The sequence below is a fragment of the Monodelphis domestica genome, chromosome 1 (assembly GCF_027887165.1).
Source record: "Monodelphis domestica isolate mMonDom1 chromosome 1, mMonDom1.pri, whole genome shotgun sequence".
Taxonomy (NCBI): Eukaryota; Metazoa; Chordata; class Mammalia; order Didelphimorphia; family Didelphidae; genus Monodelphis; species Monodelphis domestica.
In genome coordinates, this window is record NC_077227.1 from 533,571,517 (window position 1) to 533,598,891 (window position 27,375).

Genomic DNA, 27,375 nt, shown 5'->3' on the forward strand with positions numbered 1-27,375 from the left:
AAAATGTAAACTTTGGAGGAACAGCCACTATATCTTATCTAAACTTTATCTATTTCTCCCAAGCCCTATTCCCAAAGCTTTGCCCATAGTAGAAACTCAACAAATGTTTGTTGAATGATCCAATGGACATAGTGGCAGTTTAGAAGCCTTATTATGTTAAGGGAAATGAATGAAGACTTTCTGCCTCTCTAAATATTGGAGATGGGTATCTTTTTGCCACACAACATAAGGTCAGAATTGAGATGGGAAAACATTTCTTATTGCTAACGTTAGGAGAAGGAAATTTGGAAATATTTAGTTTTTCTGGTTCCTGTCCTGCTGCTGATATTATTTCCATGATTCCTACACCATCACCATCATCATCCATCGTAGATATAGTTATTACTTTTGTTTGTTACATCACAGGTAATGCTCAATACCATTCTCCACCTCAGATAGAACCCAAAGGGGAAAAACCCAAATAAAATAATGTATAATGTGTGTGATATTTTGAATCTGTAGTCCCCCATCTTTCTACTAAGAGTAGCGAGGCAACTTCCTCACCTGTGCACTGTAATGTTTTTCCTCTATAATGGCATGATTTGTAATATGTTTCTGATTCTCTATCAAAAGTCTTTGTTGTTTCGTCTGCAGCTCTTCTGATATATTGGATATTACTTTTGAAGCAAATAACTAGATTAAAATTGCTGCTATAATATCTGTGAAATGCAAAACTCATGTATCCTTCAACTGGAACCTGTGCAGTGATTTCTCTCTTCAGCTGGCTCAATTCTTACTTTCAAGTCTCAATCATACTTTTTTACTGTGAACCCGCCCCTGCCAATAGTTAATTAACATGAAGTACTTTATTACCATGTCAGGTGTATTTTTTAGACCCATCTTTATATGCTTTCATTAACAAAGAGAAAATGCTGCATTGATCTGACAGGTCTTCTTTCTGCTGCATATGAAAACACATTTCAGACTTCTTATAAATGGTCTTGACTGACACAACTTCCTCACCCCTAAGGCAGTTCCTTTGTAGAAGATGCCAGAGTCTGTCTTCCTGTGAAGTATCAAAGGCTGCGTTTGAAGTGCAAGAAGAATGTTCAGGGAATGCCTGTATAGAGCAAGATTACATGGTACAGCTCTGCTGTGATTGTTCCCTGTAGTTTGCCTTGTCAGATGGGCGTCAGAGTCCATATGCAAACAAAGGTTATTCAGTTTTGTAACCATTAGTGTGACTCTGATACCGTCTAAACAGGGGAACAGAGAAGTTAGCACAAAAATCTGCTGGGTCTAGAGAGGAATAGAAGGCATTCTTCTCACTTCCTCCAAGTTGGCTCCTTTGAAACTTTGTGCCTATTTTACTGTACACTCAATCTGTTCTTAGTTTAGAATGCAAGCTTCTTGAGGACTGAAAGTTTCTTAGTAACTCCAGGTATTAGCACAGTGTCTGATGCCTTGTAGGTGCTCAAGAAACACATATTGAGAGGGCAGCTGGGTTGCTCAGTGGATTGAGAGCTAGGCATAGAGACAGGAAGTCCTAGGTTCAAATCTGGCCTCAGATACTTTGTAGCTGTGTGACCCTGGGCAAGTCACTTAACCCCCATTGCCTAGCCCTTATTGCTCTTCTGCCTTGGAACCAATATCCAGTATTGGTTCTAAGACAGAAGGTAAGGGTTTAAAAAAAAAGAAAAATATATATTTTGAATGGAATCAAATGTGATACTTAGGTGAATTCAGTATTTAATTTTTTTTCTTATCCCTATCATGAGGTGACTTGTAGTAGCAGTGCATCATTTCTTCCAGAATACAATGACTTTCTCTTAAAAGGTTTTCATCATTTTGACAGAAAATATTGGGGAAGAAGATAACATGAAATGATCTTTTAATGGAATCCATTCCTATCTAGAATCCTTTCCCTCCAAAACAAATAAGTACTGGTCATTTATATGGCTGCTGAGATTTCACAAAAACCTTTCTCAGAGTTGGAAGAGTTCTCAGAGACCATCTAGTCCAAATCATTGAGCAAGAATCCTCTCTCCAACATATAAAGGTGATCATAGAATCATCATAATAGTAACACTTAAAACAATCATACATTTCAGGCACTGTGGTAGCTACTAGGGATAAAAAGTGAAAAACTGAAAATTTCTTGACCTTAAGGAATTTAAAGTTTCAACACTGGGAAACACATGAATATAGCAATTCAACTATAGGTATATACAAAATAAGTACAAGGTGATGAATGTAGAGAAAGGAAGTGGTTTTACTGAGGTCACACAGAGAATAAATGGGAAGGACATAGGTTGAACCCAGACGTTCAGAATCTAGATCCAGTATTCTTTCCAATACATAACTTTTTTTTTTGAGAGATATCATGACATAATGGATTGGATACTGTACTTGAATTCAGGCTCTAGCTTGAAGGTATCAGGAAAGATTTCATATAGAATATTGTGCTTGAGCTGGGCATTGAAGAAAAAATCTTTTGAAACATGGAGGTGAGAAGGGAACAGCTCATTATTATATATCACATTAAGGGATACAAGGGAATTTAGCACCATTAATTCTCAGAACAGTCTTTGTCTTGTAAATGCTATTATTATTCCTATTTTGTAGATGATAAAATTGAGGCTCAGTTTACCCAAGTGTATCTGGGGTATTGCTAGAACTCTTAAAGTTTCCTGGCTCCAGAACTTTAGCTACTATAACATATTGCCTCTCAAAAAAATATGTGGTACAATAGAAAGCATGGGTTAGGAAGTCTAAGGACCTCCATTCAAATGCTGGCCCCAACACTTAATACTTGTGTGACCTTCAGCAAATCACTTAATCTTCCTTGGCTTCAATTTCCTTCTCTGTAAAATGAGGTCATTGGACTAGATCACCTTTAAAGTTATTTCTAATTCTTGATCTATGATTTGATAACACCTGACATTTATTAAGAGCTTTTTAAATATATTATCCCTTTTTAAGCCTCCAAAAATACTTATGAGGTAGATACTATAGATAATGATAGAACCATTTTGCCAGTGAGAAGAATAACACGCAGAGATTTTAAGTGGTTTGTCCGAGGTGGTATAGTTAATAAGTGTCTTGGTCTTTTTACCTTAAATTCAGCATTGAGTTGATTGTGTTGTAATTGAGTTAGGATTGGCATGAGAAGGCAGGTAATCAAACCCGCTCATTTTACAAGTAAGGAAACTGAAATTTATGTAAGTTAACATCCTTAAGGTCATTGGGTACTTGGATGGTGGGGGGGATGTTCTGTTGTTGTAAAACCAAATGGTTCAAAATACTTTTAACAAGGCTTTTGGAGAACGCTGCAATAAATGCCATAATTTATCAGTAGAAACATCTGTAGAATGTCCTAATGGAGACTATCTTCTCTTTGGATTCTGACCCTGTTAAACATCTGAGATAAATATGCCTTCCTTTCTTATGCCTTACTTGTTTATGATTCATAGTAATTCATTAAAGTACTTTGATGTTACATCTGCTACTGTTTGAAAACCTTTCTTAAAGTAAAATTGATCATTTCCATAGGCATCCTTCCACTTCAGGATAGCTGTCATAGCACATGATTTCTTCAGTCATGACATAATTTGTCTTGTTATGACTTCTGCTCTGTATCAATGAAATCTAGTTACCGAACCCTCAGAAAAAAGAATCTTTATGATACCTCCTCATCTGTATATTATGCCTTCATGTTCTTTTGGGAATTATGAATTTGAAGAATGATGAAGTTTACAATTATTTTTATCCAGATTTCTAGGGAATTAAAAACAAAACATGTTACAGATATGTAGAGGTACCTTGATGTAATGCATAGAGTAGTGGGCTTGAGTTAGGAATAACTGACTCAAATGTAGGGGTTCAAATCCTATATCAAGAACATGTAACTTCCAATAAATAATTGCTTTATGTGCATGTATAGAAATAATTGTTCTATGTGTTCTATATGTATAAGAGTATCTGAAACATAGTTCCTATTTAATAAATACTTGTTGACCATATGATTTAGCCCTAAATTGATTGTTTCTTGTCTTGGTGCAGTTTCCATGCTACAGGTTTCTCATTCTGACAAAATTATAGTTATTTCACATATACTCACATAGTCTCTGTGAAACTGAGACTGTTTATATGGAACCCATAACATCAGAGTAAAAAGAGATTTCAGACAGTTTTGAGTCTAGCCTATACCTGAACCACTTATACCTCTACAACATCTCAGAAGCAATTATCTAATTTTGCTTGAAGACATAAAAAGAATGATCCTAGTGCTTCCTCAGGCAGCTCACTCAACTTTTGGATTGCTCTGATTTTTATCTCATGTTTTTCCTTGAGTTCACATATAAAACTGACTTCACCTTCAAAGTGTATATCCCATACTTCATGTAATCTGTCATCTTTGAATAGGATCTAAATTAAATTATTGTTTGGGACCCGGCAAAACAATATAGATGCACAGAACTTCCCTATACCAGTTAGGCCATATTGATTTTCTGAATTGTTGATAGTTAATGACTACAGATAATGGATCATCTATTTGCAAGACAAAAGCACTTGAGAATATGTTATTAAATGGCAAATATAAGGGTGATTGGGTATTAGTAAATTTAAAGGAATATCCAAATTGGGAAGACATTTAGGAAATTGTATATATGAGTCCTTTTCCCACTCTTTCTGGCTAGTCTTTATGGACAGTAATGGTATGTAATCCATCAACAACTGCTTACTGTATTTAAAAAAAAAAAAAACAAGGTTATATGCCCATCAATATCATGGAAGTGCTCTCCAAATACCTAGAATCAAAGGTCAAAAGGTGTGTGTGTGTGTGTGTGTGTGTGTGCACTTTTTTTTTATGGAATAAGTAAGCTTGTTGTTACATAATTGTTAAACATAGACTATAAAAGTCTCCAAATAATTGAAAATGAATATCACACGTCAGACAATGAGGAAAGACATGGTTGGTATGACCAGATTTCAGTGTGTAACAGATAAAGAACAATTAAGTATAGCAGGAAGAAAAACATAAATTTCAGAAGAAAAACATAAAATAAAAGAAAGACAATTGGCTAATCACATGGCAAGGTGAGGAATGCTAATAGAATAGTCTTGAATCCTCCTCTGTTCTCTTTGCAGGGCAAAAACAAAACAATGAAGGGACCTAGCATTTTGGGTGGTACCCTCTGGGGCAAATTTATGAGAAAACTGTGAAAAGAGTCAGGCAGGATGCAAAATGAGTTGATTTTTACCTTTGGGGTATATACAATTGGACACTATCACATATCTGCTTTTGAATTTGAGTAACCACCGGACACTCTGGATGTCCAAGAAAAAGATTAATAGAAGATAGGTTTTACATTGTACCTGACACACAGTAGGCCCTTTATGTTCATTGGCTGATTAACTAAACTGTGCTAAGCCTAAGAAGTTAGAGGAAAAGGAGTAGAAGGAGGAGGAGGAGGCTGGGAAGAGCAGCAGGAGCCAAAAGAACCACTGTGCTCCCTGCCCTGGTTGGCTGAGTTATCAGTCAGCACCAGATCAGCAACTATAACAATTTAAACTGTTCTTGCATGTTGTGCTGATTGACAGGCTCAGCCACCAGTGCCAGTGTTGGAAAGATAGAGCAGACACATCTAATTGTACCCCTATCACTATTTCTCTGCCCCATTGCTAGAGACTTCCTGCACTTATCCTAGTATGACATATGTGGACTCTCATTTGCCACCAGGGCACCTGAAAATCAACAGCTTAATGAGTGCTCTTAATTTCTACTGGATTCCAGCATCTGTAGCCTTTAACTATTTGAAGATCACACCAATTAAAAAAAATCTGTGCTCCATTTTCATAAATATCACAGTTGTGTGAGAGCATATGTTTCAGGATAAATGTCAAAAAACATCATACACTCTGGTACTTTAGGCTTTCCATATATACCTGGAGGGTTAACATTACTATGCAAATACTATACACTTGAGATCCTGGGGGGATGATATGCCAGGTACAGAGGCTGCTGATGGAAGACTATGATTCCTCCTCAAACCACAGACTACATATCCACAGGAAACAAAAAAAAATACCCTGAGAAATCTCTCAGAAACTCTTCCTTTGCTCTTCGATTTTAATTTCCTAAGGGGAGGCTATTCTAGGTGTCTGAAATAGCATATAGGATAATGTATATGCATATATATATATACATATATATATACTACCTTCAAAGTGTACAACTCATACTTCATGTAATCTGTCATCTTTGAATAGGATCTAAATTAAATTATTGTTTGTATATATATATATTTATCTACGATAATAATAATAATATATATGAAAATCAGTTTTCTTCCAAAAAGAGCCAAGAAGGGTTTGGCACAATTCCCATTCTGTGCTCCCAACTTTGCAGCCAGAATCTGACCATATGGCACAGTATTTGATCCAATAAAGATGTTTTCCTGGCAATGGGGATGAATAGGCATGACCTACCGGGGCTGATCATCTTCTTGCTTACATCAGAAAAAAAATGGTACATGCATAAAGGAATTATTTCTGCTCCATGTAATGTAAGCTAGATCATTGTATTCTAATTTCCTGATAAGCTCTTGTCAACCGACAGAACCAATTTGTAATCACAGCTGGTAGATGATCTCATCTGCCTGCAATTAGAGTGGAGGTGAATAACTAAATGTCTCCTCACTGATAGAGGCAGATGTAAGAACAGAACATTCTGTAAAAAAGTTCACGTGCTTCAAAGTTTTTCTCCTGGTTTGTTTCAGCTTGACATCTGACAGTCCTGCTTCAGGCTTATTTTGAAGGCACAGATTCTCTTTAAGCAAACTGCTCAGACCTATCTTTGATGTATTTGGTCAGCTCCTTTCCTTGACCACAGTAGCTATCCCAGCAGGCATAGCAAGTCCGACTCTCCAGCCTGTTTGGTTCAGAAAACCTGGAAAGAGACCATTATGGGTTGTGGAAAGGAGCTGAGTCACCAGGACAGGCTTTATGTCCCTCTTCTTGAAATTAAGCTAGCGACAGGCCTCTAGAACAGGACCTATTCCTAATAATGTCTGTCCTCTAGTGCAATGACAGAAGAGAATATAAGTGGGAAGAGTTCATTTTGGGACAGAAGCATGAATGAGAGTTGGGAAGGCAATAATGTGAAGAGGGTGAGCTGTTTTATAAGATCTGGAGTTCAAGTTAGGGAAGGAAGGGCAAGTAGAGGTCTAATGATGCGGAAAATATAGTGGAATCCTCTTTTTCCATGGAAAGAAGATTTTTGCATTTCAAAACTGTGAAAATCAAATTCATTCTTCTATGCACAACCTATTCAAAGTTTTGTCTCCTTATAATGGGTTTGGGGCAAAGAAGAATTTCCCTTTAACCTCAATATGTGTATGGTCCTGAAATTAAAGGCAATAATCCAGGAAGCTTAAGGGAAAGTCACATGTAGAGCAGACAGCTATTTTTTTTATGAATGCTTCTAATAAAAAACCCTACACATTATCTATGTTACACATGTAAACATATATAATAATTTATACATATACATTGAATATAAGTGAAAACTGAAGGGATCTAAAAAGTGGAAACAGAGGACATAGTCTGAAGGGCTCCTTTCCCTAAACAAATGAACTAAAAAAAATCCCAAACCTCCAAATTTCTTTCTTTTCCTGAAACATTAAGATCATTGATGTGAATTGCTTTTTTGTGATTTTACTTATCTAAATGTATACTATCATGTTTCATCATAAAAGATTTGTTTTCATTTCATTAACTGTACTATTCTATAGCCCACCCTCTTATACATGTTCCTGGAGTAACAGGCTGAACCCTAAAAACTTATTTATAGAGAATTTTTATGTACAAATCACTTGTAATATTAGGAATTTGTTATGTAAAATTAGTGGTTATTCCTGTAGATGGACATATTGATGTTTATTTTGGTCCCATCATGGCATCCTTCATAGAAGGTTTTATAAGTTTTACAATATCCCATATTGTATTGCCTAGGACTATGTCATCAGAAAGATGGCTTCTGTCTTAAAACTGTGTCTACTGATAAAGAAATTGATCAGGGGAAGCTGGGTAGCTCAGTGGATTGAGAGCCAGGCCTAGAGATGGGAGGTCCTAGGTTCAAATCTGGCCTCAGACCCTTCCCAGCTGTGTGACCCTGGGCAAGTCACTTGACCCCCATTGCCTAGCCCTTACCACTCTTCTGCCTTGGAGCCAATACACAGTATTGACTCCAAGACAGAAGGTAAGGGTTTAAAAAAAAAAGAAATTGATCATTTTGTTATTTTTTAACCAATCTGACATAAGGAACATTCTATGAAGCCTTAGTAAATTTTTGGGGCTGGGGTGGAGTTGAGATTTGCAGCTTGTCCTTCCTTTCTTGTTCCTATAGTATATCCCCTCAAAGACACCCCTCAACTAATGAGTTCAAATTTTAGTTTTCATGGTTATTATCCAAAGTGACCTTGGATAATATACTCAACTTTTCTGGGGCTCTATTGCCTCATTTGTAAAATTAGGGGGTTAAAAGAGATGGTATCTTTTCTGCTCTATCTCTATGTCCAATGACCCATTCCTAAAATTTCACAGTTTTCTCAAAGGTCCTAGCATAGTCCTAGCATAGAATCTAGCATTCAAAGGGAACCGCGCCTTATATTATATTTTATAACACTGGTAACTGGAGAAGAGACTTTAATAAAGACCCAGAAATTTTAGTCCAGAATGTTCTTTCTGTTAACTTCCATTTGTATCCGCAGGGCTTTGAACTTAGTAGGCATTTAATAAATGTTTGTTGAATTGAATTGTTGCTGTTGTCATTCCATTAGACCTTTAAGCCATTGTGCTAAATATAAAAAAAAATAACTTTAGCAATTTTGTATGGATATTTTGTTCCTCATCTTGAATAATGTTATTAATGCTATTTTAAAGGGAATTTCATTTTCCTTTGGCTATGTTGGCTCTAAGACATTTTCTGTATTTCTAAATATAATCTTATTATGATCCCCAAGTCATATACCAAAATATTTTTCTATGGGAAAGCATCTCCATTTTTATAATGGAAGTTGATGAGAAAAACGTTTTTTAAAAGATGGAATACACAGAATTAGACTTTACAAGGAACAAATTTATTTGATAAAGTAAACTATATTTATATATGTTACTTTGTACTTTTAAAATGTCATGATAATTATAATAACTCAAATGAGATAATCTTTATCACTCCCCCCAAAAAATAACTACAGTATTTTCTCCATTCTTTTTTTAATTGAACCTTTTCCAATTTCCTCTTTCAATTTCTAGAACTAAGATGTTTTACTCCTTAGAACCTTCCTGACACTATATTTGTTTCTCCACTAAGCTCTAATCTAATGAGATAGTTCAATTAGATTCAACAAGCATTTAAAAAAATGCTTACTATGTATGTATTAGAAGCTTGACATACAAAGACCAAAGAAGGGATAGAGGGGTCCTGGGTAAGGCGAGTGGGGAAAAGACCTCAAATTGTTTCCTATTCTTCTGAGGAAGGGAAGGCATGGTTCAAGATATGATACAACATGCACACTAATAAAACAAATGCAAGTTAATTAGAGAAGAGAATGCACTTTTTGTACCTCCTAATATATTGTCATATTTAAAAGATATAGGGCCGAGGGAGCAGCTAGGTGGCTCAGTGGATGGGGTGCCAATCCTAAAGCCAGGAGGTCCTGTGTTCAAATTTGGCCTTAGACATTTCTTAGCTGTGGGACCCTGGGCAAGTCATTTAACCTCTCACCTAGGCCTTACCATTCTTTTGCCTTGGAGCAATATACAGTATTAATTCTCAGAGAGAAGGTAAGAGTTAAATAAAGATAGATAGATAGATAGCCTAGTATTTTTTAAAGTTTATTCATTTAATTAATTAATTTAGAATATTTTTCTATGATTCAGGTTCTTTCCATCCCCTCCTCTCATCCCCCTTCTGTAGCCAATGAGCAATTCCACTGGATTTTATATGTGTCATTGATCAAGACCTATTTCCATATTATTAACATTTGTACTAGGGTGATTATTTAGAATCTATATCCCCAATCATATCCCTATAGACCCATGTGATCAAGAAGTTGTTTTTCTTCTGTGTTTCTACTCCCACAGTTCTTCCTCTGAATATAGATAGCATCCCTTCTCATAAGTCCTCCCGAATTGTCCTGGATCATTGCTTTGCTGCTAGTAGAGAAGTCCATTACATTCGATTGTGCCACAGTGTATCAGTCTCTGTGTACAGTGTTCTCCTGGTTCTGCTCCTCTCACTCTGCATCAATTCCTGGAAGTTGTTCCAGTTCCCATGGAATTCCTCCACTTTATTATTACTTTTAGCACAATAGTATTCCATTACCAATAAATACACAATTTGTTCAGCCATTCCCAAATCAAAGGGCATCCCTTCATTTTCCAGTTTTTTTGCCTCCACAAAGAGTGTGGCTATAAATATTTTTGTACAAGTATTTTTTCTAATTATCTCTTTGGACTGTGGTATGATAGTCTAGTATTTTGATTGAACAGGATGCTTTGGATATGACCTATTCTGGTTAATATGAATGTCTTTTCTTTACTAAGAAATACAGGGAAAATTCTTTATCTTTCACTTCATTCATTATCATCATCAGTAGCAGTTGTATTTAAAAAGTATCTCTAAGCAAAACCCAGCTGCTACCTCTAAGGGAAATTGACCCATTGACCCATGGTCAAAGCCTTGAGACCTCTATGACCCCATTGTCTAGCAAAAAGTACCTGAATTCTCCTGAGACTCCCCTGCTTGGGTTTGTAGTCTCAATTGTCTGTTAGCTAGTAAAAGTCCTCCATCACTAAAACATTATCAGTCTAATAATGTCAATTTCCAAACATTTTGATAGACAGGGATTCCATTTGCCTGAATCTTTGCATTCACTGTTTGAGAGTGACTAAAAGAGAACAGATGAATTAGTAAGTGACTGCCTAAAGGAGAATGGATAACATTGAATGGCTGGTTTACACATACCTACCTATAATAGAATATCCAGTTCATAGAAGGTCTGACTTATTACAGTGTACAACAGAAGGTACAAATGACATTTTTCAGAAATATTTAAACATATCACATCTTCATGCATTTCTTGGAACCTGCTTTAATAAGCTGTTGTCTCACTCATTTCTATGTTTTCAAATATCTCCCCTCTTGAATTTCCATTCACAAAGAGCAAATTCAAAAAGAACTGAATCAAATACCCCAAGATCAAGGTCAAGAAAATTAAACTCTTCAAATTCATGTGCAAAACTTCCTGTTTCAATCTTAGTTTTCTCTCCCAAATACAGTTCCTATTGTCATAATGTTTGGATTAAGCCCAGAGGACATTGAGGGCAAAAACCCAGTGAAAACATAATTGAAACACAGAGTGGGGTCCGCTGTTTCAGTTTGCTTGTGCCCTCCCATCTCCTGAACATTTTCTTCTTCCTCTCTCCTGCTGAGCCTCCAAGCAACTGCCTAGAAGGGCAATACCGAACCATTGATTCCAATAAATTCCAATCCACAGTTTATTGAGTCTTTTAAAAAGCTATTTTAAATTCTGCTTTGCTAAAATACATAGCAGAGAAAATTGTAGATGTAGAGTTATGCAATTCTCTTGTTGTTACCTCAACTCCTTGTGGTCTGGCTTATATTGCCACCACTCTACTGAAATTCCTCTCCACAATAGGGAACCAGGGATAACTGCCTGGGTGACCTTGTGCAAACAGCTTAATCTCCCTTGCCCTCAGCTTGCTCATGAAGGAGTTAGGCTATATTACCTGTTCCAGTTTTATAAATATGTGATCACCTCTGTGCAGGTGATTCTCAAATTGTCCTCTTTAGCTCTAACTTCTCCACTGAACCTCAATCCTGCATTCTTTATCCCACTGACCCCTCAAAGTCAGTACAAAACAATATCAGCTTGCTGAATCTTCCCCCAATCCAATTTGCTATATAGTCAGACCCAAGTCTTGTCCTCCATCTCTTTTCATCTGGATTACCATAATTATCCCCTAACTGACTTGCTGATTCAAAATTCTTCCCTTCTGTATTCTGTCTTTCACCTACACTGCCAGATTCATCTTTTTGAAATGCAATTCTGATCATTCCCTTGCTCAAAAATCTTTTGCAGTTTACAACTGAGGAATAAAATGCAGAATCCTTAGTCTAGCATTCAAGGCTCCATTCTTTGGCTCTGATTTTATATTTCAATCTCTTTCACTATTTTCTTCCACATGCATTAGCTTCGAACAAACTGAATCACTCATTACTGGCCCAGATATAACCTTCTTTTCCTTATCTTTGCTTTTCACTTGGAATTTATACAGTCTCTGAAGGCATCTGATCTCATATCACAGATAATCAAGATTCTTCCTCCACCGCCAAACACACACACATACACACATTGGCTCTGAAAAATGTTCATCAAGAATACACTTAATGATAGGAAAACTTACTACCACTTGGCATAGTCCATTATAATTTCAGAGAAGACTGTAGGAAATGTTTTCCCTTATTTTGAAATAGTCTGAAGGAAAATGATAAATGTTAGAGGGGATGTAGAAAAATTGAGACCCTAATACAATTTGTTGTTGCTGTGACCTGCTACAACCATTCTGGAAAGCAATTAGGAACCATTCTCAAAGGGCCATAAAACTAGGCATACCCTTTGACCCAACAATGCAGAAACCAGGGCTGCATTCCAAAAAGATCAAAGATAGGGGGAAAGGACCTACTAGTATGAAAGTATTTATAGCAGCTCTTTCTATGGTATCAAAGGACTAGAAAATGAAGTGATGTGTATCCATCAATTGGGAAATGGTTGAATAAGTGGTGGTATGCAATTATAATGGAATACTAGTGTGCCATAAGAAATGACAAACGAGATGATTAAATAAAACCTGTAAAGACTTATATGAACTGAAGAAAAGTGAAGCGAGCAGAAACAGAGTAACACAGTATACAATTGCAATACTGTATGATGAACAGTAACTATTATCAGCAAAGCAAGGATCCAGGACAGCTCCAAGAGACTCATGATGGAAAAGACTATCTAGTACTAGAGAAGGAACTGAGGAATTCTGAATGCAGTTTGAAGCATACCATCCTTCACTCTATTTTCTCCTTGAAATTTTCTCTAGCATAAGTGACAGTTGTCTTTTTTCACAACATGATGAACATTGAAGTTTGTATTGTACAATGACATGTATGCAACCTATGTCATATTATCTGCCATCTTTGGGGAGAGGAAGGTTGGGAAGGAGGGAGGGAATATGAATCACAAAATATCAGAATACAATTATTGAAATTTTTACCAAAAATTATTGAAAAATGGTCAGCCTTACTCTAATTTCCTCTCATTGATACTACTTTTGATCTTTGGATTTGTTGAAACTTGTGCAATCCCTCTTTCTGATGACAGTCTGTCACATATTTGAAGACAGAAATATTGTGCCTCTAAGTCATCTTGTTACCCTCTCTCCCCTACCTCATGCTGCTCATTCTCCAATTTGTTAAAAATGTCACTAGTCCTTCAAGGCCTGGATCAAATGCTAGCTTCCTGAGAGCAGGAGCCTTTATTGTATTTACAGGGTCTGGCATGTAGTAAGAATTTAATACATCCTCATAGTGTGATGTGACGGGGCACTTTCCCTTTATTTCCTGCAATTAGAAGTGAGCTCTTTCTGAGCTTTACTTGGACTTTGTACCTTTCTAAGAGGACTCAGTACTTCTACCACCTTTACATTAGAGGCCAATATACTTGCCTTGCTCTCACTTTTTAGCACCCTGAAGGCAGGACCTGGGTCTTACTCATCTTCCTATCTCCAGAGAATCTATTGCAGGCAGGGCTTAGCATATCAGAAACACTCAATGAATTTTTGTTGGACTAAATTGCGTGTGTCTGTGTTCTTAATATAGAATATATTAAACATCAATGATTGTGGGGGGTCTGAGAAAAACTGTGATAAAATAGAGAGTTGATTTTGAAGCCTGGAAGAACTAGGTTCTAATCCTAAAACCCTTACTAGCTAAGTGAATCCGGATACATTTTTAATCTCTTAGTGACCCCAGAAGATCTCTGAGATGAAAAATTTCAGAGAAAGTTTGCATTGGTGTACATTTCTTCATGAAATGGGTCTTATACATATGAAATCATAATGCTGGCTTAAAAGAGAGGAGGGACATTGATGCCGTGAAGGAATACAAGACTAGTTGAGTTTTCTGATTATGAAAAAGTAATTTTGTTTGTTTAATCATTGGGCATAAAATCCTTACTGCCATCCTTAGTTTGTTCTCTTTGCTTTGTAGCCTGGAAATGTATGGGCTCAATCTCTATTTAAGGGCTGGAAATCTACTGACATTTTGGCAGCATCAATAAAGTTAATAATATTGGAGAGTGATCTAAGCTTGATAGCATCAAAATGCAGCTGTTAGGAGAACATGAAGCAAGATAGGAATCAGTGTGGGAGAAAGTCCCATTTCTCCTGGAGAAAAAGGATGAAATCTCTCTCTGGGTATAAGAACCCTTTAGATGTTTCAGATCCACATTTTAGATATTACTCGAGTAGACTTTTGCTCAACTGTGAAAACTGATCCATTTTAAACGGTTTCGGTCTGAAATACAAACCTGATGTATTTATTTGGGGAAAAGCTTTTCTAACAATGATTTCCTCCTAAATCTTTCTCTTTCCTAGATTTTCTTTCCTTTCTCCCTTCTCTGGCCTAGATCACAGTCAGGCTGAGCTTTTGGTTTTAGACTTCAGGGTTGCCTGTTAAGTGCTCCTGGAAGGGTGGGAGGGAAGGGAAAGAAATCTGGAGATATTTCTGTCTCCATTACTGCTGCTGATGCTGGTACTGGGTACTTACTGAAAAAAAGGATACCTTAAAATTATATAGTACTTTTTAAATAGTTAAAAAATAAACCTTTGCATTTTTACATTGATGTCAGGGGGGAAAAAGACTTCTTAAAACTGCCTGTAGTTGGAATTGGTCACCTTAGTAAGTAGTTTCTCCCTATTAGACCTCTTTCAGCAGGTGCTGGAGGGTTATTTGTTTAGCAATGACCTAGAAAGGGATTCACTTGCAGTCATTGGACTAACTGGCCCCTGAGGTATAGGATCATGGATTTAGAGTTGGAAGGAACCTTAGATATCACCCAATCCAAACCCATCTCATAGATGAGGATCCTAAAGGCAAGAGGAGTTAAATGATTTGAACAGGTCACATAGCTGCTAAATGTCTGAGTTTGGACTTGAACTGAAGTTTTCCAGATGAAAAGCCCAGTGCTTTACCCACTATCCCACACTACCCTTTTAATCTTTCAGTTTTGTGAACACTATTTTTATCATCATGCAAGTCTTGAGGTAGGAGGAACAAAGAGTTTAGTGAAAGTTTTCCATTCCTACCCTTCTAGGCTTCTGTGGAGCAGCAAGTTTCCAATGCCCTACCAAAAAGGAGTGGGAAGACTCTGAATGTCATGGGTAATGATAGGGATAGAGTGTTGGGCAAAAGGTACAAGAACAAAGGAGTCATGAGAGGCTTCTAATGGTCAGCACACGTTGAAGGCACTAACTCTTTATTCAGCTCTGCACTAGTAACTTCTTTTATATGAAACCATTTCCTCATTTTTAAGTCTTGATTGCATGGCAAGTCTTATTAAGTGCTTCTTAAGCCTCAAATAACAGAATAAGAAGAATAATCAAAATACTACAACTTGCTGACAATGGGAACTGGGAAACTGCCCTGGTCTAAAACAGGGTACTCCTAATTACCATGAGAATATTTTCAGCTCTTTTTTTTGGCCTAAAGGAAAAAAAAAAGTCTGAGATGAAAATCTGATTCTGACATCTTTGCTTCCCCTCAAAAGGAACTCCCCAAAGTCCACTTGATATTTAGGTTGACAAGAGTAAATTCCTTTCAACTCCCATCATGCTTTTGCCTGCTAACACCAGAACCATGTAAAGTCCCCAGCCTTTCCACATATGTAAGAGAACACTTAGCAACGCTGGGACTGAAAAATATTGCCCTACTTCTCTGCAGCTCTAACCAGATGGTATTCCCTTTACACCTACAATATTAATAGATCACCTTTATATAGGGCTTTACTTAAAGGTAGCAAATGTGCTTTTCTCTCAATGAGTTTGTGATGTATATAAAATAATATTATTCCCATTTTACAGACAAATAAACTGAAACTCAAGAAGAAGCAGTTTGTCTTAGATCACAAACCTAGACAATACTGCAGAGCTGAGATTTCCATCCAAGTCTCCTTAATCTAAGTCCAGCAATAATAACTTTTCCTTCATTTACCAACAATGAAATCAATGCCCAGGATACAGAACACAGTGCTGTTTTTGGTAGCCTTTCACTCCATATGCTAATGAAATCACTGATCTAGTCCAGGCTTAGTTTTGGTCAGGAGATGGCAATTTGGCATACTGAGCAGATTTATCTCTCTAGGGTCCACCCATCCTTAACATGGTTAAGGATAGCTTCCCAGTCAGAACCTGTTCTTCACTTTAGAAGATTAAGACAATTCATTTTACATAGAAAGGATCTTATTTTGTGTGTTCTGATTCATATAGCAGGGACTCACAGCTGTTATCAATAATGAATGTCCATTAATCAATAAATATTTATAAAGTACCTACTATGTGCTTGGCACTAGAGACATAAATACAAGGACTAAAACAATCCAGATACTAATATTTAAAGGCCTGCTTTCTATCCAGTAGAATCAGAACCTCATCTCTGGAATTTTCTTATAAAGCCTCACTGTCTTAATCTTCTTGGATGAAAATTTCATAGACAGGAATTCTCCCTACATTATAAGTTCTCTCATTGAAGTCATCTCATTGAACTGGCAACCTAAGGCCAATTAACAAATAATGCATTTTCTGACATCTCTGTCCCAATGTCAAAGCTCAGTGTTACCTAAGTTCATTTTTCCTGGTAACCCTATGTATTTTTTAAAACCCTTACCTTCTGTTTTAGAATTGATATTAAATATTGGTTCCAAGAAGAGAGGTACGAATTAGACAATTGGGTTCAAGTAACTTGCATAGGGTCACCTAGCTAGGAAGTATCAGAGTCCAATTTGAACTCAAAACCTCCTGTCTCGAGGTTTGGTGCTCTATATGCTGAAACACCTAGCTGCTCCTTCCCTATGGATTTTTTTAAACAGTTTTGAAGGGATAAGGGATAGGAATTGGAATCGTAGGGATAAAATATATAATCTTGTAAGGAAATTTAGGAATAGAGTCAAATCCATCCCTAGCTATGTTGTGGACTTATCATGACATCACTGTATTGTGAATTAAAAAAATCTAATTCTGTATCATAGGTTTTCACTATATCACAGGATATTTTTGAATGAATACTGTACTATAACAATGGAAATGCAGTACACCACTACCACTTGAGCAACTTTGACAAATTGACTGATGGAATGAAGGGCTACCAACCACAGCACTGTGTTCTGTATCCTGGACACTGATTGGCTCAGTGACTGTAGCATTGGTCTGTTTCTTCTCCAGCTACTTTGTGGATTTTCACCTATAGCAGTGGTGGGGTGTTGGTGTCTCTGGAGCATAACTCCTATGATAGGTGAGGGATCACTGTATTCTAATAGAAAATGCTAATTTTTACACAGGAGATAGGTAAGGCACATAGAGGGCTAGGGGCTTGCCTGAGATCACCCAACCAATAGGTAGAAATGCCAGGATTTGAACTTAGATATTTAGTTTAAACCTTAGGCTTTATCCATCACACTGCTTAATGTTCCATTTTTTCCTCTCTTATTTACTTCCTATTTATCTTGCATCTATTTTATTTGTACATATTTACTTGCTTGTTGTCTCCACTATTAGACTATAACCTCCTTGAGGGAGGGATTATTTTTTCCTCTTTTTTTGTATCCTTGGTTTTTAGCATAATGCTTGGCACATTTCAGGTTTTTAATAAATTTTTATGTATTGATTGATTGAGAGAAAAGCACATAAACCTTGAAGAAAGAGTGAGGAAGATAAAAGTAAAAAAGGAAGGGAGGAAAAGAACAAGGACAGAAGGATAACAAGTTTAGATTTGATGTTTGAACTCAAGGAAAATAAAAAAGGAAGGGAGAAAAGAAGGAAGAAAAGAAGGGAAAAAGTTAAAAAAGAGGTAAGGAAGGAGAGAAGGAAGATTTATTCAATGCCTATGGTATTCCAAGTTCTTAACAAATATTTTCTCAAACAATCCTCCCAACAAACCTGAATAGTAGATGCTATATGTCTATATTTCAAGGAAATTGAGGGAAACAGTGGTGGAGTAACTTGTCTGGGGTTACCCTGTGCGTCTGAGACCAGATGGGAATTTCTGTCCTTTTGGTTCTAAGCCTGATATTCTATCTACTGTGCCACCCAGCTGATTAAGCCCCAGACTGATTTTATTCTTACCTTGAGTAGATAAAGGAGGTTTAATGCAAACACTATTTCGTGAAGAAAATGTATCAGCCTCAATAGGGAAACAAGTGAGACTATTTCACCAGGAAGACTCTGGTAATAACAGTCACAACCTAACAGGTCCCAATATTGAAGGGAGACTTAAAAGGCAGGCAGAAAAGAAAATAAATGGTTAAATGCATTTCCACTGATACTAGCTTCAAACTGGCAAAGCTCTTGGTGAAGAGTAGCATGCCATTTACTCTGGGAATTTCTTCTTTTTACTCTGACACTAATGTTTTCTTTACTATCCTTGGGGATTTATCTTTCAGAGATGGAACCTTCACAAAGGCAACTGGAGGAGCCAGGTCCCTACCCTGATATTTAGCAGTTTAACTTTGATGAATGGGAATGGTCATGATGAAAACAGTGTTGTTTCCTCTTCTTTAGAGTTCAGTTCCAAGAAGTGCTAGTGTCCATGTCTTCATTAATCTCAACTACTATAATGAGATGGGAGAAAGGAGAAAGTTTCTGAGAAATGTAAAATCTTAGCAGCTGGTTGATACATTGGAATAAAAATGTGATGAAAATAGGTGGCTTAGTGTATTGAGAGCTAGGCCTAGAGATGAGAGGTCTTGGATTCAAATGTGACCTCAGACACTTCCTAGTTGGGTGACCTTTGGCAAATCACTTAACCCTTATTGCCTATCCCTTACCTGTCTTCTGCCTTGGAAATACTATACAGTATTGATTATAAAACAGAAGGTAAAGGTATAAATAATTTTTAATATTAAGAATAAAACCATGCCAATTAAAGACCTAATGTTTTAGTGCCAAGTTGTTGGACAACTTGTGACTTACACATTACTTTGGGTGCTATCCAAGGATATTTGGGCACCTAAGTATAGGTTGGCATTTGAATGGGAATTCATTAATGGCTTGGAAGAAAAGAAATTCATTTTTTGTTGTGGCTTTACTTTGGTTCATTGGAGGAAGGAAGGAAGAAAAGAAAAGAAGGAAGGAAGAAAAGAAGGAAGGAAAGAAGGAAGGAAGGAAAGAAGGAAGGAAAAAAGGAAGGAAGGAAAGAAGGAAGGAAGGAAAGAAGGAAGGAAGGAAGGAAGGAAGGAAAGAAGGAAGGAAGGAAAGAAGGAAGGAAGGAAGGAAGGAAGGAAGGAAGGAAGGAAGGAAGGAAGGAAGGAAGGAAGGAAGGAAGGAAGGAAGGAAGGAAGGAAGGAAGAAAAAAGGTACAAAAGGCAGGTCTCATGGCTACCTATGGCACAACAAAATAACCATTTCTCTTTTGATGGGCCATTGATAAATGAAAGACATGTCTATCAGTTGAGCTTATGGTATAAATGGAGTTGCAGGAAGATTCTCAATACAGTTTGAGTGTGGTATACCTTTGAATATAACCCTAAGCAGGAAGACTCAAAAATCCCAAAATAAGATCCTTGCTAACATGCTCTCTCCTATATGCTTCTTTTCAGTGACATTCAATGACTGTAAAGGGAATGAAAAGCTGAGATTTGATGTCTCCAGTCCCTACTTCAAGGTGAAGCCTGATGGGGCTTTAGTTGCACTGAAAAACATATCAGAGGTTGGCCCAGCTTTATTTATCCATGGGCGGTCATCTGATGCAGAAGACATGGCAGAAGTTATGATTGCTGGTGGCAAAGATAGCCATGCCTCCTTAAAGGTAAGTGAGGTTGTAGATGAAAGTACTCATGCCAGTCTACTGGGTCTTGTGTAATAGGAAACTTCTGTCTTTGGGCAGTATAGTTATTTATAGTTTTCTTGGAGCTAGGAAAAGACAGTGGAATGTAGGGTATATTTTTCATTTAACTATCCTTTTAGTATGACTCCTATTGAGGCACAAACCTTAGAAGATGAACAAGATGTATGCTGTGTCCCTCACATACTCACATTATTCTAATTCACTAAAAAAGTGTGTTCTGGATTCCAGATTTCTGAGTACATTCTGCTTTGCCAGATAACTAATCTTTACTCTTTTCTCTTTGCTTCTGAGGGAAGGGGAGAAGGTGAGGGGAAGGATTACTGAATTGAAACTAGAATTTTTATTCTTTCCCATCACCTTTTCTCCTTCCTTACCTCCTTGAACCCTCAAAAATTTCCCCAAACTCCCTGAGTCTCGTCAAGCTTCTCTTTGCATTGTCCAGACTAGAATCTTTTCTGATAACTCTTTATTTTTCCACATATATGTATATACATAAGGACTCTTAAGAGGAACCTTTAACTTCAAATTCAGCACCCTTTTTAAAATACTAAGCTGACTCTCCTAGCCCCAATGACCATTTAAACATGCCTGTGATTCAAAAGAAACCACTATAATGGCATATTTTTACAAAGGAAGTGATAAAGGAAGAAAGTCCTTGCATTCCGGTAGTGAAAAAGGTGGCTGGCCCCCATGGGTTTGTTCTAATTTTGGAGATCTACAGTGTCTTCAGAAAATAAAGTAATTGGCCCTTGAGTTCTTCCACATTAGACTGTGGTGCATTTATCAATATTATACTTTATTTAACTACTGTGAATGATTGTTGTTTCTACCACCAATTATTTGTAAGAAGCTACAAGTTGACACTAGTTGAATGTAGTATCATTATCCTGTAGATAATGTGTGCAGAACATGGTTTGGGGCCCAGAAATAGCTGTTGATAAAGTTTCCATCGTGGGGTTGGGGGTTGGTAGTAGTTGCCATATCTGGCAAGTCTGATCAGGGCCATTTAGGAAAGTTGGCCCAATATTTGATTTTAAGGAGCCAGTTAGACTTGGGATCTATCAAGTCCTACCTTGTAATCTTAATTCTGCCAACTTGGAAAAGGTGATATTGGAATAGCACACTGAGGACCATTCAGAAAAAAAGAAGAAAAAAACTGCTTTACTCTGCTAAGTAGTACCACAAGCGTCTGTATAAAAAATAATAATACATAGCTCAATGTATTGAACTCTTTGTCACCCTATTTTTGGTAAGGAGACCAAAAATAGGGTGACAAAGAGTTTAAGAAGACTGAAAAAATGACTCAACATCAACAAATCAAGGTGTAACCTGATTGAGCTATGTATTATTATTTTTTAGCTTTGCTATTTTCTTCTCCAGCTCAATTTACAGATGAAGAAACTGAGGCAAATGGGTTCAAGTGCCTTGCCATGAGTGACACAGCTAGTAAGTGTCCAAAACCAGATTTGAATTCAAGAAGATGAGTCAAAAAGACTGGCACTGTATTCATTGTGCAGCCCAACTTTCCTCTATTCCCCAAATAGTTGTAGTATAGCCAAAAAACAAATATTTTAGTGAACTGACTATTGGTTAGAGTCAGATAGACAGGTTCAGATCCTGACTCTAAGCCTGATTATTTAACTTTTCATAAATTACTGAACCTCTTTGTCTCTCTTTCCTCATCTACAAAAAAAAAAATAAAGACTCAAAATAGTTGATATCTTAATTTTATTTCAGTGTTCAGTCTATAAGCCAATTATTTGAAATAAACAGGATGCTCCCAGGTTGAACAATGTGATATTGTCACTATTTCCTACTTTCTTCTGAGGTATCAGTTTGCCCCAGTATAGGAGTTTACTGAGTCACAAAGAGGTTGATTGACTTTTTCATGGTTACACAGTTAAGATGTATTAGATCTGGGATTTGAAGTCTGGTTTTCCTAATTCCAGGTCAAGCACTTCATCTGCTACCTGCTCAGGTTTGTACTTAAGTTAACAATGAATTTTCTTCCCAATAAACATAATAATAGTAAAATAGTAAATAGTAATAAATAATGGTAAAAACTAACAGAGACAACAGTAATAGCTTATATAGCATTTACTATGTGCCAAGTATTGAGCTTTACAAATATTATTTCATCTGATCCTTATAACAACCCTGCAGCATAGGTGCTATTATCTTCACTTTGCATTTGAGGTAATTGAGACAAAAATGTTCAATGATTTCCTTAAGGTCACATAGCTAATAAGAATCTGAGGCTGAAATTGAATTCTGGTCTTCCTGAACCCAGACCAAACACTCTATCCACTACATCATGTATTTGTCTAATAAGGGGAGAAATTCAAATATCTACTTTGTAGATGAGTTCCTTAGAAAATATAAGCATGATAATTTTGATTCTAAATTCAGTACAATTATTCACACTTTTAAGATTTGGGTCAAAGTAACCCTAACAACAGAGGAGTTAGGAGATAGAAATATGCAACAGGAAATTAGGGGATAAAGTCCTTAGGGAGTAAAATAAACAATAATAGGGGATGGTAGAAGAACCTCCCTTTGCATAAGCAAAAGCAGGGAAAAATCTGGTGGTTCTAATAGACTGAATGGGGGTTTTGTCCCTGTAGAGTTTGGTAGACTCAAGATAATTCAGTGGTAAGACAAGACAACCAAAAACTCAAATGCTAAGCTAGGCAGCATGAAGACCCATGAGATCTAGAATGAGGGATGTGATAAGTTGTCCATGCCATTTCCTTAAGTATCTGCTGAAGGGAATATTTATGTGGAGAAAAAAGGGATCAAAGGAAAAATAAAGACTCAAGAAGGAAGGAGTCAGGGAAGGAAGCATAAGAACTGCCTTCATGTTAGTGAAAAGCTACAATATGAAAGAAGGATTTGATTTGCTCAGCTTGACTCCAGTAGAATTAGGAGAAATGGGTAGAAGGTATAAATAAGCATTTATTAGGCACCTACTACCTGTCAGGTAGTATACAAAGTACTTTATAAGTGTCTCATTTTAACCTCAAAACAATGCTGAAAGGTGAGTGCTATTATCATCCCTATTTTGTAATTGAGGAAACTGGGGCAGAAAGAGGTTTAATGACTTGCCTAGGGTGATATAACTAAGAAGCATATGAGATTACATTTGAATTCAGGTCTCACTTAATTCAGGCCCTATGTTCTCTATCTCTCTCCACTTAGTTGCCTTTGATTGGAACACTTAGTGTTATCTATAAGAAGAATTAGGTTGTTTTGAGGATCTGATCATGGTGGATTTCAAATGGAAAGTATATAACCTTGTTGGAGATATAAAAAGATGAGATGCTTGATCAAGTACAAAGTGGATTATCAACTACTGAGGTCTTTTCCAGCTTGGATTCTAAGCTTTGGAGCCATAAAAAGCTCATTTTGTGCTAGGACCACCTCAAAAAGTTCCAAAAGCAATCAGTAGGAAATGTCCCCTAAAATCAGTTTTTGAAGACATATTTAGTTGGAGTAGGAAAGTCCAAGACGATAGTCCCAATTAAGATGGAGGGAAGAGTGTTACACTGGCTCACTGCTGGAGGGAGGGTAGCAACCATGGGACACTAGCTCAGTGTGCAGAGATCATTGAGTATCCTAAGAATACTAGAGAGGAAACCAATTTAAGGAGAGAAAGGATAAAGGATACTGAACTAGATGAGGAACCAAAATGAGTTGTGGCTTCCTGGAGGAAGAGGGGGAGGAGAAGACATGGATAGCTTCTAAGTCTTGCTAAAGTCAATTATTTCTGTCTGTTAAAGGTTCAGGTACTCTTTCAGTACTCTACATTTTGACATCTAAGGAGAGAGTCCAGCCCAAATTACCCATTGTGATTGTTAAGTTGTCTCATTCAGGGCTATATTAAAAACAAACAAACAAACAAACATACATACAACCTAGCAGGCATGATGTTGGAGGAGTTTCATTATCACAAGGCAATATTTTTTCATCCTTTACAAAAGTTATTCTGTCTTGTTCTCCATTTGGAATTCCACAGCTCAGGTGCAACAAAGAACATAAGAACATGGAGAGAGAAAAACAGACAGAACCTAAATGCAAACAACCAGCTTAATTGTTTCTGTGAGATAAAGCAAATTCAAGGAGATTTCACAACAATCTCAAGGGTTAATACACATAATCACATCTGATGATTTACTCTTTCTACTAAGGACAATGTATGAAGAACAAAAAAATGCCTTAAATTATGGCAGGAGAGATGTGGGTTAAACATTAGAGGCACCCTCTGGCTTTAAGCACTGTAAGACAATGGAATGAATGGATTCTGAAGGCGCCCAGTGAAATCCAAAGAATCCCTAAGTCCTAAGTCTCCTGAGTCTCTCCTTGAGGCAAAATTCTTTAATGCACTGGTACTCTCTCATTTACCAGTTTTTGAACATATTGTTGGGAAAGTGCTACATTTATTGTTTGCCTCTTTCAAAGCACAACAGAGGCTGGCTCAATACTCACTCTGCCAACCTCAAGCAGAATGGGAACCTGCCTTCAGTCATTTTGTGATGTATGAAAATAATTCTTTTGGAATTGCTGGAATGTGTCTGAAATAAAACCTAACCAACCCAAATGGTACCAAAAGACTCTCTCTGATGAATCTTGGGTAAGACCCACTTGATGCATCAATCTGGTAATCAATAAGTCATTAATATTTATTGAGCCCCAACAATAAAGAACTCTGGATGGGAAAAGAAGCACAAGACACACATTGTGTGTCTCAGGGGCTCACAAGGCTAGAGAGGAAACAAAAGCATTTAGAAAATCATAGAATCATAAATTGAGAATTGGAATGGATGCAAAAGGCCACATAGTCCAAAGTCCTTCTTTGTCATATGAAGAAATTAACCTTCCCAGAGTCACACTGGTAGTGAAAAAGAGGTAGGATTTAAACACAAATCTCTTGATCCTGAATCTAGTGCCTTTTCCCCATTGTATCACACTACCCTGGATATATGTGCCAAAATGCAAGATATTAACTAACTTAGCAGACTTAGTTATTAGGGGAGTCTTAATGAAGAATATGGAGATTGAACTGGGTCTAAAAGGACCAATAAAAGTCAGATAAGTAGAAGAAAGTAAAGATGAAGAGAACATATGATACAGAGATAAGGAAAAGAGGCTGTTTAGGTATAGAATGATAATAATATATTTGGAGTGTAACTAGGAGGCAGAATGAAGATCATGCTTTCATTCAACAAGATTGAGCACATGCTCTGTGCAAGGCCATATAAAGTACAAACCTGCATATAGGAAGCTCATAGTTTCAAGTGGTATATGTTGGGTAGTAAGAGGAAATCACATTGGATGAGTAGAGTGGGTGGGATTCAAATACAGAGGAACTGAAAACTCAGGGCTCTCTCTGGAATTGATGTGGTATATAGGAAACCATTGTTAGAGGAGAGAAATGGTGTTAGTGGTGGTAATCCAATAGCTATTTTACAGTTATAGCCTCATCTCCACCTCTTTACTTCTGTGGCTTCCTGCAAGTTTAAATTAAAGTCTTAGCTTCTGTAAGAAACATTTTCTGAACCAACTTAATGCTAATGCCTTCATTTTCCTTTTTATCTTGTATATATCCTGTTGGTACATAATTTTTTGCATATGCTCTTCCACATTAGGACTTAAGATCCTTGGTTTCAGGGGTTGGGTTTTTTTTTTTGAGGGGGGGATATCTTTCTTTATATTCTTAGAGTTTAGCACAGTTCCTGGCAGACAGATACATAATAAATGAAAGTTGATTGATTGAAATGATATGTAAAACATTTTGGAATGAAGAGAAACTGTATGCAAAGAAATTAAGTTCAAAGCTTAGGTAGGAGGTGTGGAAAATGTGGATTTGAGTGGAGGTGATGGAAATAGAGCAGAGGGGTCAAATCAAGGCTTTGATGTAAGAGATGAAGGCTTGAAGCTGGTTCTGAGATGTTTACTGCAAGGATGGTGGTGTTGCTGTAGCAAATGGAAAGTTGGTAAGTGAATCCAAGTTGAGGGAAAGTTGGGATGTTCTATTTTGGACATGTTGAGTTAGTAGTGATGATAAAACATCCAGTTGGTGATATCCTATAGCAGTTGGAAATATAGATTTAGAGCATATGAGAGAAGTAATGGGATAGAGATAGAAAAAGTGGATATTTCATCATTAATAAAGGAGGAAGGAGAAGCCATCAAAGTGGACATGTATTTGAAAGATAAAAGAACAAAAGGCCTAGCCTTGAGAAGTGGGAATGAGGAAAACACACAGTTGTAGGACAGAAGGAAAGAGGTTAACCCAAAGAGTGACCAGGAAAAAGGGGTCAGGGGAGTTTGGAACCAAGCCAACAGAATATGGTGTCATGGAAGCCAGGGAAACAGAGAGCTTAAAACTTTCACATTTAAAAATTTCTGTCTGTGGTTCACACACCTCAGTGCTAAAGTGTGGTTTATCATGCCATACCAAAAGCATAAGACCTCCTCTAATAAATAGATAAGTAGCTATTATACTTACCTACCACAAGTGATCCCAGTTAGAGCTTGAAAGGATGTGGCCTGAATTTGTAAAATCCTCTTGTCAAGGGTTTAATAACAAACTCTCAGGATATTTCTACATTTCTAATGGTAGCCACTAATGCACAAACTGGCAGGCTCTGTGAAAGATAACCTTAGATCTCAGGCTTAAGAGAAACCATTTAATCCCTAATCCATTTCCAGAAGAGGAAGGGATTATTGTTAGAGGGTTTAAAGGGTAACCAAGTGTGTCCTTAAAGGTTTTGTATCTACTGAAAGAAAGGAGATACTTTTAGTTAAAAATGGTGAAGACTGAAAGGTTGATTTGGTCTTATTTAGATGACCAGGACTATCAGGGACCCATCTGCTCAGGGAGAAAGGCTCTTCTATACCAGCATTGGTGGGAATCCTCTGAACCTCAATATAAAGTTTCAAAAATATGCCTGGAAAAATGTTTAAATTTTCATTTTTCATGCATAGATGATACACATTTCTCAGCCCTGAATGATGCTTCCTGATCTAATTCTCAAGCTAGATAAAAGAAAAGATTTATTTTACTTTTCCAAGTAAAGAAACTTCATTTTTGTCATTTCACATTTAGAGTCAGAAATGCTGGCACCTCTCAAAGGTCCAGGTCAAGGTTATTTGGAAGATGAAAAATACCGGTTGGACCATGTGAATTTGTTTTGACTTCA

The 27,375-nt window shown here is 36.9% G+C and overlaps 1 protein-coding gene across 2 annotated transcripts in view; it reads left to right on the plus strand.

The window, feature by feature from the left end:
- CDH13 (cadherin 13) overlaps nt 1–27,375 on the plus strand; it is a 1,329,441-nt gene that overhangs the window by 416,033 nt on the left and 886,033 nt on the right. For both annotated transcript variants that reach the window (XM_007476128.3, XM_056823341.1), the window contains one exon: nt 19,926–20,134. In XM_007476128.3, coding sequence (XP_007476190.1) covers nt 19,926–20,134 — 209 coding nt within the window. The remainder of the gene's footprint in view (nt 1–19,925; nt 20,135–27,375) is intronic.